General features: G+C 34.9%; 1 protein-coding gene across 5 annotated transcripts in view; it reads left to right on the top strand.

The window, feature by feature from the left end:
* Positions 1 to 426: 426 nt before the first annotated feature.
* Positions 427 to 17928, top strand: part of Asator (tau-tubulin kinase asator) — a 131959-nt gene continuing 114457 nt past the window's right edge. For all 5 annotated transcript variants that reach the window (XM_023173717.2, XM_023173720.2, XM_023173716.2 and 2 more), the window contains exon 1: positions 427 to 587. In XM_023173717.2, the coding sequence (XP_023029485.1) occupies positions 580 to 587 (8 nt within the window). In that variant the 5' untranslated portion in view covers positions 427 to 579. The remainder of the gene's footprint in view (positions 588 to 17928) is intronic.

The raw sequence follows: 17928 nt of genomic DNA, 5'->3' as shown, positions 1-17928 counted from the left end.
ACTTAAAATATCAAGTATGGAGTATCATTGGATTCAGAAAATTGTGTAGATTTCAAAAATAAACATACAGGGTGTTCTATTTGAAGATTAAACGTTGATAAGATTTCCGGAAAAACCGGAAACCGAAAAAATTCTCAAAATACGTCAAAAAGTGCCTCTTTGTAAGCATAATCAATATTAATAGTTCCATAAAAATATGTGAAAGAATAAAGATAAAAAGGGGGTGTACCATAAATCTGTGTCACACGGTATATCGCACCGATCCGTTGCGACGCTCCCATCTCACAACAACAAACCAATAACAATTACGTTAATGAACCGTTTTCGGTGAAAATAGTAAATTTCGTTTTTCAGTAATCTAAAAATACTCCTATGGTGGGAGAAGAGGTATCGCGAACCAGCGAGTACGAATTATTTTCGAAAGTCCAGAGGCAGACGACAGACACCGGGTCTAAATTCGAAAATAACGTTCGGTCGGACAAAAGTGAACCTCAGGTCGACCTTTCGCTAGTTTACGATGTGCATCTGATTCAGAAACGGAGTGGGATTATAGGATTCGCGTTTTTTCAGGTGTTAAAAATGAAGTGGTGAGTGCCAGTTTTTTTTGTTAGCAGTTCACTATGACAAGGATCAACAAGTTGCACCTTGATTTCTCAGCTGATTTTCGCTAGATTCATGAAAATGTGGTATTACAATGGATTGCCAGCGACATACTTCTTCAGTACAATATACCAGACTTTTTTTTTATTTTTCCTGCGAATCATTGTACCGAAAGTTATTCAGTGAATCTCGTTTTAAATGGAATGCACAGTATGTCCCTCTTTCGAAAGTAACCTCCAAAGAAAACATTATTGTCTACTGACAAAAAATCTGTGAACGTTGTATATAAAGACATTCTGTAGTATATTTAGTATCACCATTGCACCCGTGCAAAGCCGGGTCGATTCGCTAAATTGTATTCGTATTATGAAAAATTATGTTACGAAATGTTATTATCACTTGAAAATCAAATTTTGTAAGCCTGTCACGGGGTGTGATGATTCAATGAAATTATGCCTGTGAATCGAAAGTGAATTCCTTATGTAAATTGAAAGGGGTATATTTTTGAGAGAGAATAATTTTTGGGAGAGAAAGATTTTGGCTTTCTACTTATTCATCTCTATACAAAAATGTGTGAATCTTCCAAAGAAAGGTAGATAGCAATCAAATATTTTTGAAAATTTAACTCTATACAAAGATCATGCAAAGAAGTAACTTTTAGGCAAACTGAAACAAAAAGCCTTCTTTCAAATAAATATTGAATTACATAAAAGAAAAATACTTTCGAAACAACATCTTCACATGAACACTGAGTTATACAAAAAACACGTTTCTCTATTCCAAATATTCGTTATGGAATTGAATCAGATATCATTCACAAGATAGTTTCACAAAATAGTAACCGAAAGAGGTCATCCTCTCTGGTAGAAATCCGATGTTTCAGATGTCATCCAGTGAAGATGGCAGCCAAAATATGTCTTTCCTATGAATTCCTTATGTTCCTATTCTATATGCATTTTTCTAGGAGATATTTTACGTCTCAACTCATTACAATCTGATGTGTTGCCTCTTCACTGCTCAAGTGATAAAGCAATTTTTCTAGTCCTATTTATCACAGAAAATTCAATCTTCAATCTCACATGCATGCGTCCAGGGTTCACAAAAACTGATTGCTGGAATTACTTTAGTTACGTAGTTTGTTTTTTGTCAATTCCACACCATCTTCGTGTTTCTAGTGGTCTGCTTCATTAGATTTATTTTTAATTCAAGCCTCAACCGCCAGGGGTTATTGGCTTCACAGTAATTTACATAAAATGTTTTTTCCTTACATTGACTACAATAAGTGAATCAGAAGTAACTAGTAACTCATATTCTATGTAGAAAATTGATGTCTTTCAGAAATTTCAATAGTTTATTGTTTCAGTGACCGTTCTGTCACTTCTTCTGTCACTTCATTTGCTAATCTCTTATCTGTGTATAGCGGGCACTCCACCAAAAAGTGTTTCACAGTTAATGTTGTTCCACAGATGTAGCACGTGGAGGCTTCTTCTCACTTAAGAAGATAACTGTGAGTTAGGCGTGTGTATCCAATTCGTAGTCTGGATAGGGTTGTTTGTATGTTTCTCTTCTGAAGTAGATTGCTCCAATTAGTAGTACTGTTGATATTATTTCTGAAAGTTTGGTTTTAAAGATGTTCCATTTCGTCTGCCACTTGGATATTACGGCTTTCCTGATGTGCGCTTTTAGATCATTATAGTAAATGTCGGGATGAGTAATTGTGCATGCTTGAAGTTTTGTGGTTTGGTTAGATTTGTTTTTTCGTTTGTGTTCTACTTTGATTATTTTGTTGAAAGCCATAAATGAGGCTAGGCCGCCAAAATACAATTTTACAGCTTCTTTCGATCAACAATAAAATTGACTACGATAACACTGACAGCCACGAAGTTAACATCTACGTGTCATTAATTAAAATGATTTTTTTATTTCGATACATCCTGATAAGAATAGTTCAGGGAAGAACGCGTAATGATTACCACTCGATCTGAACATTTTCGCATATAAATGTACATTTTTCAACTTTATTATTTTTGGACAATACCAATTGAGCAACCAGCAGTACGAAAAGATAAAATCACTCGCTGTTCGAACTCGTGTTTTCGTCATGCTGATTGTTTCCATGATATGGTTGAATATATGTATGTATATATTTATTAAGAATATTCCAGAAATAAAACCTGAGGAATATTCATAAAATATTCAGGATATTCATAATTCATTGTAGGAATATAAAATAGGGAATCACCATAGAATATTCTTCAAATATATTTTATGAATATCCTAGGAATATTTGGAATATTCCAAGAATGTGACGAGTATATGCTATCAGGCATATACTCATGCATCAAAATGCATATTGCATTTTGATGCAAGATCCACACAAGTAATAAAATACATAATATTCAAAAACAAATATATTTCAAAATCAATATACAGTGAAATATTTGACGTTTCTACCAATATTAAAAATGAAAAATCTAATTGGAGATATTTATTCATTGAATAAAATATTCCTGAATATTGTCATGTTACAAATATTAGAAATGTATTCAAATTAGTATATTCCTACTCTCATAAAAATGAATACTGAAAAATATACTAAAATAACAACTCTGAGAATTCATCAGCGCTAATTAAAAAATGATAAATATATTATTTCATTGAAGAAGAAATGTATTACATTAAGAAATGAGCGAGAAATAGGTTTCTCACTTCAAAAAATAAACCCACAAATGAAGTGTTTTAAATGAGTGGTATGATGGGTTCTTCAATGAATTTCACTTGATTAAAGTTATCCAAACTTTGCTCACCAGAAGAGTTTTCCTGATATTTGTCCAACATTAACGTTCATTATCAGTATTTGAAAGTGACACAATAAAATTGGAATAAAAATCAAATAGATATTTTTTTCATAGGTTCCTCATGAACATTTACAACGTTTTATGACTTGGATAGCAACTTGCATTCCCTTGTTGAAAAGTACTTATTACGTTTTCAGTTTCTTGGCGCACCTTCTTGTACCAGATACCAAACCGTTTCCTTATGGGAATATTGATACTATCTTGAAAAAGAGTAATAAAAGTTATGAAAACAAATTATACAGAAAAATGTGTCAATCACTTACCTTTCTCTACTGAAGATACACAACTGAAATCACTCTAGTTTAAACATATACTTAGTTAAACCAACAAATTCCACACACCAACTCTCCTCGGGCCTGAAATGAGGTATTGTAGGTTAAGCATCATGGCATACTTTTCTTAAAGACTGAATATGTAACTACTGTTTGAAGATGCAAAAGCAAACTATTTGCTGTGCTGCAAATTCGACATCCTCAAACTAAAAATGGTACACTAAACATGAGATAATTAAAATCTTTGATAATAACACCAATAGACAATGCATTACACACGCGAACCTGCCATGTCAACCGCCATGTTAAATCAAATGTCGATTTCAACTCAAAGCTGCCATGCTGCCAAGCGTTGTCTGTCGCGCGCTACACTTCAATAAGATGACCAATGAGAAACGTCCAATAGTTCACTTCCCCATTTCTCGGTTGCCAGGATTTGTCGCTTTATAATTGAATAATTTCAAATACAAAAAGATAAATAGGATGAGAATCAACCGATTCATGGATGCAATTGGTTCATTTATTGGCCCATTCGAATTTTTCGTCGTTTCCAACAGTTGCAGTTGGAGCAATTCGTCAGAATCTTCGCGTTAAGTTCAAAAAGTTAGGTTATACATTCAATTAAAATCTTCCAATAGTTTTGTTTTTAATAAAATTGAATTATTTAAATACTTTATCATAAAATAATTCAAAATTCCAGTAATACATATAATACAATATTCCAAAATATACCGTGGGGATATATTCTAAGAATATACCTTATGGTATATTCGATCGACAATATTCTTAGAACATTCACGGGAGAATAATCCATTTATAGACATTCTATGCACATTATTTCGGGACTAATCCTGCCATATTCATTCAAGCATATTCTATGAATATTCCAAGGGCATGTATATATTCCAAGAGTATTCTATGAATATTTGGAATATATACGTTCGTTTTATGACATAGAGGGAATATTTCATGAATATCTGGTGCTGTGTGGGATGTCATGTCTTTAAAAAATAGGTGTTTTTTTATTTATTTATTGATGGATTAAAAATGGCCCAAAAAGTGTCAACAGTTACATTTCCAGGTGAATATTGTCTCAGCTTCCTGTACTATTCAATTTAGAAGTTAAGAAGGAAGAGAACTTTTTACATGCGCATTGTATACTAATATATCTACGTGTGTAAATATTTTTCCATTAACTAACTATCAGCCCCTCACGATCGACAACCCTCGAAACTCTAAACTTATGCGAGATGAGCTTTAAAAAGGTCTTTTCAACATGCGATTCCTACCATTTTATAAATTACTTTAATTGTGATATTTTTGCATTCCAACTGGACGCTACTGAAAATTGTTGAAAATGGGATATTTAATCAAAAATACAGGTTATGTATTTGGCCTTTATAATATATTATCTTTTTTTAAAATACCTACCAATCAAAATAAAAAATTCAATGTGTCTCTGGAATTTTTAATGTCGCTTATTCAACTCATTGTATGTTGATTACATCATCTCTTACATGATTATATCATCACTTACGTTATGATATAATCAACATATAATTTAGTTCAACTGAAATTATTTTTAAGCTATGTTATTCCTGAAAATTTAATAATACTAAGTACGATAAACTTAAACATGATACTATTATATAATGTATGACATGTTGGCATTTATTCAACACCAATTCTGCATGATGTGGATTGATACTGATAGTGTGCGAATATTTCTGAACAGGATCGCATTGCCAATCTGATATGAAACTAGAACATTTTGCGCCTACCGGTAATCTTACGAGATCAAAGGTATTTTTCCAAAATGCCTAACGACTCAAAATAAACATATACATGACATAAAGTATAATTCAACAAACCTGAAACTCACAAAAGATCGATATTGCAACTTTCAAAAACATTTTTTCCATTGATCGTCGCCATAACATAATAAGAACTGCTTGAGAAGGTTATTGTATATAGCGAAACACTTGTCCATGCGGTTTCCCTTATTTACTTGTTTTATGAGTTTTATGTTCTCTGGTGGGGGAAAATTATGTTTGTTTTGTATGGCGTGTGTTGCGAGGTTTGATTTATATACTATTGGGTTTATGTATACCTTTTTGTATATATATAGTATATAAATCAAACCTCGCAACACACGCCATACAAAACAAACATAATTTCCGCCTGATACTTTTCCCAAATCAATTCGATGGGATTGAAAACACAAAATAGGGGGGAAGTCTCAGTATGGTGTGTCCATACATTTCAGCAATACTCTCAAGGGCATACACTTTTTCAAATGTTTTTGTCTGTAAAACTTCAAGTAGTTGGTTTTTGGTATAGTTATCTTCAAAATACAAATTTCATCTTTCCTCGATTTTTTATTCGATACTTTGATGAGCTGTCACGAATGATAGAAAGCGTTGTCAAGAACTATTACAATCAAGAACCATTCCTCAAAAATATTAGCTTTCATGTTTTTATGATAGTCAACATTGCACTCAAGTAAGTTTTTTTCCACATAATTTCAAAGAACTCGGAACCCGTCCTTTACTTCCTCCGCAATGTACATTAATTAGTCCTGATTCTTTATTTGCAGGCATGTTAGGCGTACACATTCTCGAACCATCAGTCCACCCTTTCGTAATTGTATCGTTAGTGTCATACCAAATTTCGTCCAAATAGAAAATTTGACGTTGTTCTTGTCTATATTCAGTTATTTGTTCTTAGTATTTGTTACACAACTCCACTATTCTTCTGCTTTCCATAACTGCTTAAAATTTGTTTATTATTTTAAATCTAAATCCTGGTTTCTTCATCCAATTCTGAAAAGTTTTGTCACAGCAGCAGAAGTATTCAATTTCTTCCTTATGATTTGAGTTGTGAATCTCATTGCTTTTGTAACAGTCGTATATTGTTTTTTTCAATAATCTCTTTTTCGCATTGTTCAATACACAGGAAAAAGTCTGCGTTGTTATCACACTCATTATTACTATTAGTACATGTCCAACGACGCCACATTTTAAACAGATAACAAAAATTTTGAGTAATTATAACTGCACCAATATCGAATTTCAACACTCAAACCGCCATCAGTTCCTGAACTGAACATTGACAACACGACGGTTCGCATTCTATTCGTCACCGTAACATGACTTCAAATTTAATTTTATGACTCATCAGCCAATCATAAAACTCGATTGGTAAAAATTATCCAATATGAGCCGCCAATTCTCCAGTCCACGTGGACTGGTTGGCAGCGGCTTCATTTCTCTGTATTGGTTTTTTTGGCCTTTGTGAAAGCCGACACCTTTAAGTATGCACAAAACTGTTTACTTCGACTATACACTCGTCTGGTTCACAGTTTCAGCTGTTTAGCATGTTTAGTTTAAAAATTTCCGAATTTTGACGAAAAAACCGTGTCATGAGCATCGCTCAGGAATTATTGAATGACGTCAACGGCGATCTAGATTTGCTTCAAACGGTCATAATTGGTGACGAGTTATGGACATATGGTTATGACATCGAAACCAAAGTACAATCGTCCCAATGGAAAAGCACAGGAGAGCCAAGACCATAAAAAGCAAGCCAAGCTCGATAAAATGTCAGAGTTTTGCTCATTGTTTCCTTGGATTACCAAAGAGTCACGATAATGCACCTACTCACTCGTTATTGCTTGTTCATGATTTTTTGCCCACAATCAACACCGTAATCATGCCTCGACCACTGTATTTATCAGATTTGGTCCTTTGCAACTTTTCCATGTTCCTAAGATTGAAGAGACCCATGAAAGGATGGCGTTCTGCAACGATTGAGGAGTTGAAAACCGAATCGCTGAGAGAGCTCAAAGACATACCAAAACTGCTTAGAGGATTGGACAAAACGTTGCCACAAGTTATCCTTATCTGAGGAGGACTACTTTGAAGGACATAAATAGAAATTGATGAATAAATAAATCTATTTTAATGAAAAAGAAATATTACTACATTTTCTGAACAGAGTTGTAAAAAGTGCTTTACCCAGTCTATCGAAGTTGTTAATTTCACTTTATTGTCTCAGATTCAAAATATGATTTACGAGAACCACTCTTTTTCAATATTTAAATGATCTCAGTTGCCATCAATCGAAAAATACCCCATTTACGAATTTCTATCTATCGAATCATTGTGTAATTGAATTTTCAGTGTACAAATATTATACCTTGACTGTCATTAAATAAATTTTAGCATTCTGTATGTTTTTCTCATATTGCTGATTGGGGAAGTAATTCTTTGTTTGATCTTAGAATTAGGATTCTCATTAGGAAAATTTGTTCGAATCCTACCGACTGCGCCATGTAATTATTCTATTGAATCATTCATAATCGAATAGAAGTTCAAATTGTGATTGTTATTCCAATTTTCAATTAAATTCAGATCAGTTAGCCCTAAGATCGTTGAAAGGCCTAAGGTAAGCTCTTTGAATGATTTCAAAATCAAATGGACATTTACCTGCATTTCATTCAAAAAACCAAATTATGATAGGATGGCAATGCACAAAACTGAGTAATAGAATCAAGATAATATTTTATTGCTCATAAGTTTGTAGTATCTAGCATTGGGATACTCAATTCAAGAAAATAAAAGTATGCAGTTTACGAGAGACATTTGGGTACTTATGATGAACTGTTTGGAACCTTTGTTGTGGCAATAAATATTACTGGAGTTCTTTCCCAACACAAAATCGTTATTTTTAACACCTCGACACGTGTTCCGATCACCAAGTGATCATCTTCAAGAGGAAGATTAAACTGGAAATTTTCCTAAGCTAAAGCTATTTATGCTATACAGGTTTACTATACAGGTAAACCATACATACCACCCTGAATTAATTTTACAATTTGCCTTATCTATTATTTTACAATATGTCCTTATGTATGTATAACATTTCAACACTACATAAGGACATATTGTACAATAATAGATGAGGCAAATTGTAAAATTAATTAAAGGTGGTATACCTGTATAGTATACCTGTATAGTAAAAATAGCTTCAGCTTAGGAAAGTTTCCAGTTTAATCTGTCTCTTGAAGATGATCACTTGGTGATCGAAACACGTGTCGAGGTGTTAAAAATAACGATTTGGTGTTGGGAAAGAACTCCAGCAATATTCATTTGGGATATTATTGAATACTCAAGTTGACGCTGAAGTTCTTTCCAGGAAGCATTCTATTGAGGTATGAGAACAGGAAAAAGTAGTTGGGGCCAGATCTGGAGAATACGGTGGATTTGAAAGCAATTCGAAGCCCAATTCTTGCAATTTTGCCATCTTTCCCATTTATTTGTACATGAAACAGCACTTTTTGAATGGGGCCGTTTTTCCACGATTTCGTCCTTCAAACGCTCCAATAACGCTATTTAATAGTCGCTGTTGATGGTTTTTCCCTTCTCAAGATAATCAAAGAATATTATACCATGCACATCTCAAAATACTGAAATCTTGCCAGACGACTGTTGCGTCTTTGCACGCTTTGGAGTCGGTTCACCACATTGCACTTTATATTTCTAAGGCCTTTGACTGTGTGTGGCATGGAGGTTTGCTGGCCAAACTTCGATGCTATAGCTTGTCGAATCATTTTTGTTTATGGCTCTCCAGCTTCCTGAAAGAACGTTACCTGCAAGTGGCCGTCAATGGATATCTCTCGAATACTTTTACCATCAACGCTGGTGTTCCCCAGGGGTCCATATTGTCTCAAACCCTCTTTTTATCGTATATAATGATTATAATGAGGTGCAGAGCCTGCCGCGAGGCGCCCGAGACCCTAATGCACTTGCTATCAGCATGTCCAGCATATGCGGTCTCGGCCTATATCCATCGACATAACGCGGCCCTAAGAGTGCTATATTACCATCTACGGCACTCTTACGGTATTGACGAGACACCGGTGTTGCCTTACGCTCCGTGGGATATTGAATCCGTTGTGGGGAACGAGAAGTGCCGAATTTATTGGAACTATTCGTTCCCCACCCTCAGGCTCATACAAGCAGGCGAGACGAATATCGTCAGAAAAGAAGAGGAAAAACGGATAAAATATCGAGGTTTTCTTCTAACTCCACAGACTCTATCCAGATCACTCTGTCAAGATGGTTGTTCTGATTATTGGAGTCGTTGGTGGAATGATGTCCTCTCAACTCTCGAATCTTGAAATCATACCGGCTTGCCGCACTAAGGCAGAAATCTTAGCCGCACAGATGCAGAAGGCTGTCATTCTTGACTCACTGCGCTTGCTCAGGGCACATGATTCTCGGACCCAATGATCATTTACCCTACGGTATGGGGAGTGGTCATTGGTTGATAATGCTGGTGCGCCCTCCCGAAAGTATCGGGGCTTCGGGGGATAGGGCCTGACCAGCGCACACTACGGTGAAAAAAAAATACGAGAACTGGCAACAAAAATATAACAAATTCATAAAAAAAACAAAAAAAAAATTGAAAAAGAAATATATTATTAACCTGATATCGATCAGCATTCGAATAACAATAAAAATACATATACATATAGAAAAATTATTGACTTGTCAACTTTGTTCACCAAGTAGTTCAATTTTCAATTTTTGCCTGAAAGTACCTATTTCAAAATGTTTTAAATGAGGGGGAAGTTTATTGTAAAAGTTGCATATCTGATATGTAAATAATCGCTTGAAAAATTCATGAGTGTGTATCGGAGCAGATGATAACCCTTTGTGCCGTACATTCAAGTTGTGTACGTCAGTCCGAAATGTAATTTTATTATATAGATAAGTCGGAATTTCATTGCAGATAACCTTATGATATATACACGCTGATTGTAGCGATCTTCGGTTTTCCATATTGAGCCAACCAGTTTCTGACAGCTTTGATGAGATTCTGTTCCTTCTACGTATCTCATGAATAGGGCGAAGGCAGGAGTTTTGAATCTTTTGGAGTATCTTCTTGTTCCTAATTGTGACGCATGGTCCATAGAGTACATCTGCATCGTTCAAAGATAAAAGAACGAGATTGTCACATAGAGTAATTCTTGTGTTTTAGGGGAGGAATTTTTGATTTCCGTAAATCAGCTTGACTGAGAGGTAAGCTTTCTGGATTGACATGGGAATCAAATCGGAGATTACTGTCTGTCACCCCAAGATTGTTTGCTTTCTTCAAAATTTCCAATCCATTAGAGCCTATACTGATACTGAGTTGTTGTTTTACAATATCTCTGTGATGTTTTGGACCAAATATTAGTACTTTCAACTTAGATGTATTATTCATTAAGCACATTTCCAGCAAGTGTCGAGAACATGACTGATCCGCCTATTAGCGTCATTTACCCTGTGTGGTTAGAAAGGATACTAGATTTGGGTGTCATCGACAAAGAGATGTACTCTGCCATACTGAAGGCACGTCACTAATTGACTTATTAGAAAAAACCAAGAATCCAATATATTGCTTTGATGACGACAGCACACTTGCCTCGTCATTCCACTTGGATTCCAAGACATCGACTACGGATTGACATCTTCACCGGCAGCAAGAGGTTGCAATTCTTAATGAGGATCTAGAAGTGATTTCGAATTGGGGTGAAAGTAACCAGGTTCAAGTCAATGCCACAAAAACTCAGGCATCGGTTTTCTCCAAGAAGATGGAAGTTGCCGAACCGGATATAATAATGTCAAGTCAGACAATTCTTTTTTCTGCTTCGATAAGTTTGTTGGGGGTTCAAAGGAACACCAATATGTCTTGGCATAATTATGTTGCTGGAATTGCAAATGCTGCTTCTCAAAAGCTTGGAGCACTGTTCCGAACCAGAAAACTGTAGATACACACCTCAGCAATGCTTTATAAAGCTCAGATCAGACCTTCTTTGGAGTATTGTTCTCATATATAGAGCTCTACCTCCAACATACCCCGAAGTTACTGGATTCCATCCAGAAAAGAGCCATCCGCTTGATTGGAGACACGAACATCACGTGCAACGTTGATACCCTGGAACATCGAAGAAAGGTTGGAGATTTGTCTCTTTTCTGTAGATACTTTCACGGGAAGTGTTCAAGTGACTTGGCACATTTGATTCCATCAAGAGCGGTACATATCAGAAATAAACGACGGACTGTGGCTGCTCATCATTTCGAGGTTCAACTCAGAAAGGATGTGAATCGCTCCTCGCGCACAGGCACCGATCTGAGAACGCCTTGATGATTTTTCTGTAGTGCTTGTGTTTTATCCTTAAAAAAAGTAATGGATTCCATTGTAAAACGTAAGCGTTTTTTTTATAAGTCAGAATCTGGACCAAATTTGGAATTTGCTAGTTTTCTCAACAACTGATAACAATCTCAATAAACAATGTACTCAAAAATGAATCCTGAACTTTACACAATTACTATAAATGATTCATTGGAGTTATGTGATTACAAACACATTCCATTACTAGGTGTAAATGCATAAATTTGTTTCTCAATTAAGTGACCTTCTAACCATGAACCATGTTTCAAGTTTCAATAGAAGTTGTCTGAAAATCTCACCGACCGACAGTGGTGGAAAAGAACAGAGCCGAAAGGTTTGTTAGCAACAAATATAAAGTAATGAACTTAACAATCAGTTAATTATGAATGACCTGCTTGCTAGTCCCGACGGTTTAGATCTTTCTGGTTAATGTCTAAAGCCATTATTTAATATTCCACCAGGTCTATAATTCCACCAATAACACGGATGGCTCAACAGCAGCAGAGAAAACATTTCTAATAATGGTTCATTTCCTGAAAAATTCAGGGAAAAAAACACTAACTAACTAAGCTCCTGGTCCTGATGAAGTTCTTGTAATCGCACTTAAAAACAGGTTCAATTTAATGCCACAAAAACTCAGGCATGGGTTTTCTCCAAGAAGATAAATGTCTCCGAACCGGATATAATAATGTCATGTCACTGGAATCGCAAAGGCTGCTTCTCAACAGCTTGGAATACTGTTCCGAACCAGAAAGCTGTACACAACTCAGCAAATTTTGATGCTTTATAAAGCTTAGATCAGACCTTCTTGGAGTATTGTTCTCATATATGGAGCTCCGCCCCTAAGTATACCATGAAGCTGCTGGATTCAATCCAGAAAAGAGCCATCCGCCTGATTGGAGACGCGAACATCACTTGCAACCTTGATAGTCTAGAACAGTGTTTCTCAAACTGTTCGAGTGCACGGCTCCCTTATGTTTTTCGAAGGTAATCGCGGCGCCCCGAACGTAAAGACTACACTAGATATTTAATTAATAAAAGTAGGTAGGTGGCTGTGTGAACGGATTGCATTCTGCAATTACCGATATTATCATATTATCAGAGGATTTTTATTAATAGGTACCGACGTATTACCTTTACTCTCAGTTATCTATGTTGTGAAACGTTGTACCTTGAGACTCACCCGTGGCCCACGGCGCCCCAGTAAAGGTTCCACGGCGCCCCAGTAAAGGTTCCACGGCGCCCCAGAGCGCCGCGGCGCACACTTTGTGAAACACTGGTCTAGAACATCGAAGAAAGGTTGGAGATTTGTCTCTCTTCTATAGATACTTCCACAGGAAGTGTTCAAGTGACTTGACATACTTTATTCCACCAAGAGCGGTACAAATCAGAAATATGCGACGGACTGTGGCTGCTCATCGTTTTGAGGTTCAACTCAGTACATCTAGAGCTACACTGTTCAAGCGCCCTAAAGTTTTTCCTCTAGTGCTTGAGCTTTGTCCTTGAAAAAAATAGACACCTGAACTTAGAAGAAATGTCATTCATATCTTCAAGTATGCCTTTACATCTGGTTTTTCCATATTTGAATTCCAGAAATGTCATGGTCTCATCGAATTTTTGTCCCAAAACCTCTTTGAATGTTATGTTTTTTTATAATTTTCTATTCCTTGTTTGTAGTTGACTTTTTTTAAAGTATGAATGTTATAAAGATCATCGGTGTTGAGATATATCCCAAGGCATGATATTGTTATTTCAAAAACAAAATATTTTCGTAGAGAATTCGTGCTGAATATTGAATAACTAGGTATGCTTGGCATAAAGGAATCAGCGCTTGATAGTCGTTCAAATATATCTTTGAAACCATGCATTTAAATGATACCTGACATGAACTTGAACAACTTCCAAGAATACACGAAATGAAATAAAATGAATATAAAACAATTTGGGTCTGTTCATATGTGACAAATCACAAAAATGCACCCGTTTTCGAAATCGCATTTCAATTCAGATTGTATATCAATGAAATGTCTTACCGTTTTGTATACATGGTGTATTTTGGAGACCGAATGGTGAATGTTTATAAACGAATCCTCTCATGAAACAAATAATGGTGTTTAACTGTCAGGCTATTTAAAACAATTGGAACACGTTATTCAATAAAAAAAATACTAAGTCACGATTAACTTCCAAAAATATCAACAAGTTTTTGCAAATAATGCAAGCTTCAGATGCGAAGCTCCAAAATGGCAAGTTTATTGTGTTTTGGTCATTTATTATAGTATTTTCACAATGTTACCTCATCTACCAGTAAATCAGATTTACCTGACTAGTAGATGTTGTGTTTATTGGTTTCTATGGTTTCAATTTTTTTATACTACACAAGTTGATAAGGCAACATAGTGAAATCAATTTCAAGACATTTGGAATGCAGGTGTAGTCAAAGTAAACGTTGTCAAAGTTGGCGGCACTCTCGAAGGCCAAAAAACCAATACATAGAAATGAATCGGCTGCGAAGTAGTCCACGTGGACTCTAGAACTGGCGTTTCGTATTGGATAATTTTTACTAACGCAGTTTCATGATTGTTTGAAGAGTCCTAAAATTGAATTTGAAGTCATGTTACGGTGACGAATAGAAATCGGGGAATGCGAGGATGGTTATCGCCGTCATGTTCAGTTCAGAAACTAATCGCGATTTGGGTGTTGAAATTCGATATTGGTGCAGTTACCTGTTTAAAATGTGGCGTCGTTGAAAAAGTACTAATAGTAATGACGAGTGTGATAATAACGCAGACTTTTTCCAGTGTAGTGATTTTAATAGCGATGGTGAACAATGCGAAAAAGAGATATCAGTGAATAAGATTCGGATGCATTTGAATATTGAAACACAGAGAGTATGTTTCAATGTACATCTCATGTTTGGTTTCGAAGGAAACAAACTATTACAAGCAACATCAGATTTGACTGACATTCCATTCTCAACTCTACGTAAAATAGTCAAGATGATACGATATGATACGGGATTACCAAAACCATCAGGTGTCCATCTCATAAAATCATTAAAAAAAAACAATATACGACTGTTACAAAAGCAATGAGATTCCTAGAAGCAAGCAAGCAACTGAAATCATTAGAAAGAAATTGAATACTTCCGGCCATAACGTGAGCTGCTGTGATAAAACTCTTCAAAATTGGATAAAGAAACTGAGATGAAGAAACTAGGATTTATATTCAAAATAATAAACAAACTTCAAGCAGTTATGGAAGGCAGAAGAATAGTGGAATTGAAACAAAAAGTAAATATAGACGTGAACAACGGCAAATTTTCTATTTGGACGAAACTTGGTATGATACTCACGATACAGTCACGAAAGGCTGGACAGATGGTTCGAAAATGTATACGCCTAATATGCCTGAAACAAAGGATCGCGACTAATCATTGTGCATTGCGGATGAAGTAAAGGATGGGTTCCGAATTCTTTGAAATTATGTGGAAAAAAACTTGAGGACTGCAATGTTGACTATCATGGAAGATAATATTTTCGAGGACTTATTTAAAAATACATTGATCCCAAATTTTGATGCGAATAGTGTAATAGTTCTTGATAACGCTTCCTATCATTCGCGACAGCTCATCAAAGTACCGAACAAAAATTCGAGGAAAGATGAAATACAAAGTTTTTTTATGGCTAGTAATTTGTATTTTGAAGACTACTAGATCAAAAACCGACGACTTGAAAAAGTGTTTGCCCTTGAGAGTATTGCTGAGAAGTCTGGAGACACCATACTAAGACTTTCTCCCTATTTTTGCGTTTTCAATCCCATCAAGTTGATTTGTTGAAAATTGAAACAAAGCATCAGGCATGGGAATAATTTTCCAAAATTTGATAAGAAGGTAATAGAGCTAATTGAAGAAGTATATGATATTACCGAAGACTGGCAGAAAAGGATTAAAAAAGTAATTTTAGTTGTTTATAGTTATAGGTTATAGTTATTGTTTAGAACAGGGTGTAACTGAATAAGTGTAAAAGATTTAAGGAGGTGATTCCTCATCGAAAAAAAGATAGGATATTTCATATAAAGAAACTTCATTGGAGCATCCCTTGTTAAGATACAGCCCCTTTAAGGGGGCTATATATATATATATATATATATATATATATATATATATATATATATATTTTGTCCCAGCATACCTCTTACACCAAAAAAATTAAGGTTCAAATTTTAAACCAGAGTACTTGAAAGAGTTAACAAACGATGTACTTACTAAATGGGTTGAAAAGTTTCGGCAATGACACATAGATGGCGCTAGTCTTATTGCATTCACCACTTCTTCAGTTAGTACTAACCATCAAAAGAGAGATGTTGAAATTTTATGATATTCTATCATTGAGTTTGTCAGTTATTATGCTAAGAGTGACACTACTTTTGTTATTTTCAAAACAATGGATCGAAAACAATTTCATGTTTTGAGTTTACACTGCTTCTTGATGGAAAAAATGCCGTTCAAGCGAAGCAATGGCTTGTAAAGTGTTATAAGGACTTCGCTCCATGAGAAACAACAATTAAACGTTGATGGTTTGCTGACTTCAAACATGGTCGTAGTGACACCGATGATGCATAACACAGTGGACATCCACATGAGGAAGTAACACCAGAAAACATGGAAAGTCGTTTTGAATGATTGAAAAGTGATGTTGCATGAGTTACCTAATATTGTGAAAATATTAAAAGAACGTGTTGGCTTTATATTGCATAAACATTTGACTATGAGAAAGCTCTGTTCAAAGTGGGTGCCGTGCGAGCTCACTGTTGACCAAAAACAAGAACGTCCTGATGATTATGAGCAGTGTTTGGCCATGTTTGATCATAACAAACTGGAATTTCTGCGTCGTTATGTGACAATGGATGAAACATGGATCCATCACGTCACTCCGGAATCAAAACGATCTTCATCTGAATCTTGTCCAAAGCACCCGAAGCATAACAATCGGCTGGAAAAATTATGGCCTTGGTATTTTGGGATGTGTTGTTGGTATTTTGAGAAGGAAAATACCAACAACAGTGAATATTATACAGGGTGTAACTGAACAAGTGTGAAACATTTAAAGAGATGATTCTTCATCGAAAAAATGATAGGGTCTTTCATATAAAGAAACTTCATTGGAGCATCCCTTGTTAAGATACAGCCCCTTGAAGGGGGTACATAAAATTTTTATAAATTTTTTTTTCACAAGCATCGAAAAAGTTACAATATTGAAATTAACCTGACGTTTTGTGATACCAAAAAGACACTTAGCCAGTAATTTATTTGGTTTACCCCATGGTGGTAAGGGGTGGAAAACGCAACCCCTAAAATTTATTTCCAATGTAACTTTTTGTTTACTATAATATATATATATATATATATATATATATATATATATATATATATATATATATATATATATATATATATATATATATATATATATATATATGTATATATATATGTATATATATATGTATATATATACATACATATATGTATATATGTATGTATATATATATATACAGTGTGACCCATTTAAAATGGAACCACCCCTGTAGAATGTGCATTTTTCAATCAATCTCAATTTTTTTTTATTGAAATATTAAGCATGAAAAACTGTATCTTGACACTAACTTTCACAATTTTAGTTTCATTTCCAAGGCACTCTATGGTTTTTTTTGTTTGTCAAAAACGGCAAAAGTTTATTAGGCAATTTTTGTTTTCAAATTTGACTACACCACTGGATTCGTAGTCGTTATAAATCAAAACTGTCAAATTTTCATTAAAAAATATTTGTTAACAACGAAGTTACAACAACTTCAATTTTGGAAACAAAGTATTTGTTTGTAATTTTTATTCAGATTATAGACATATTTGAGATCTGACAACACTGTCATCACCAAGTAGAGCACCAGTGAATTTGTACAGTGAAAATCCGAAGTCAACA

This window comes from Leptinotarsa decemlineata, unplaced genomic scaffold (assembly GCF_025532065.1).
Source record: "Leptinotarsa decemlineata unplaced genomic scaffold, Ldec_3_MD MMD2_tig00026340_RagTag_RagTag, whole genome shotgun sequence".
In the NCBI taxonomy this organism is placed as follows: Eukaryota; Metazoa; Arthropoda; class Insecta; order Coleoptera; family Chrysomelidae; genus Leptinotarsa; species Leptinotarsa decemlineata.
The sequence above is the reverse complement of the archived record's forward strand: the minus strand, read 5'-3'. Positions and strand labels throughout refer to the sequence as shown.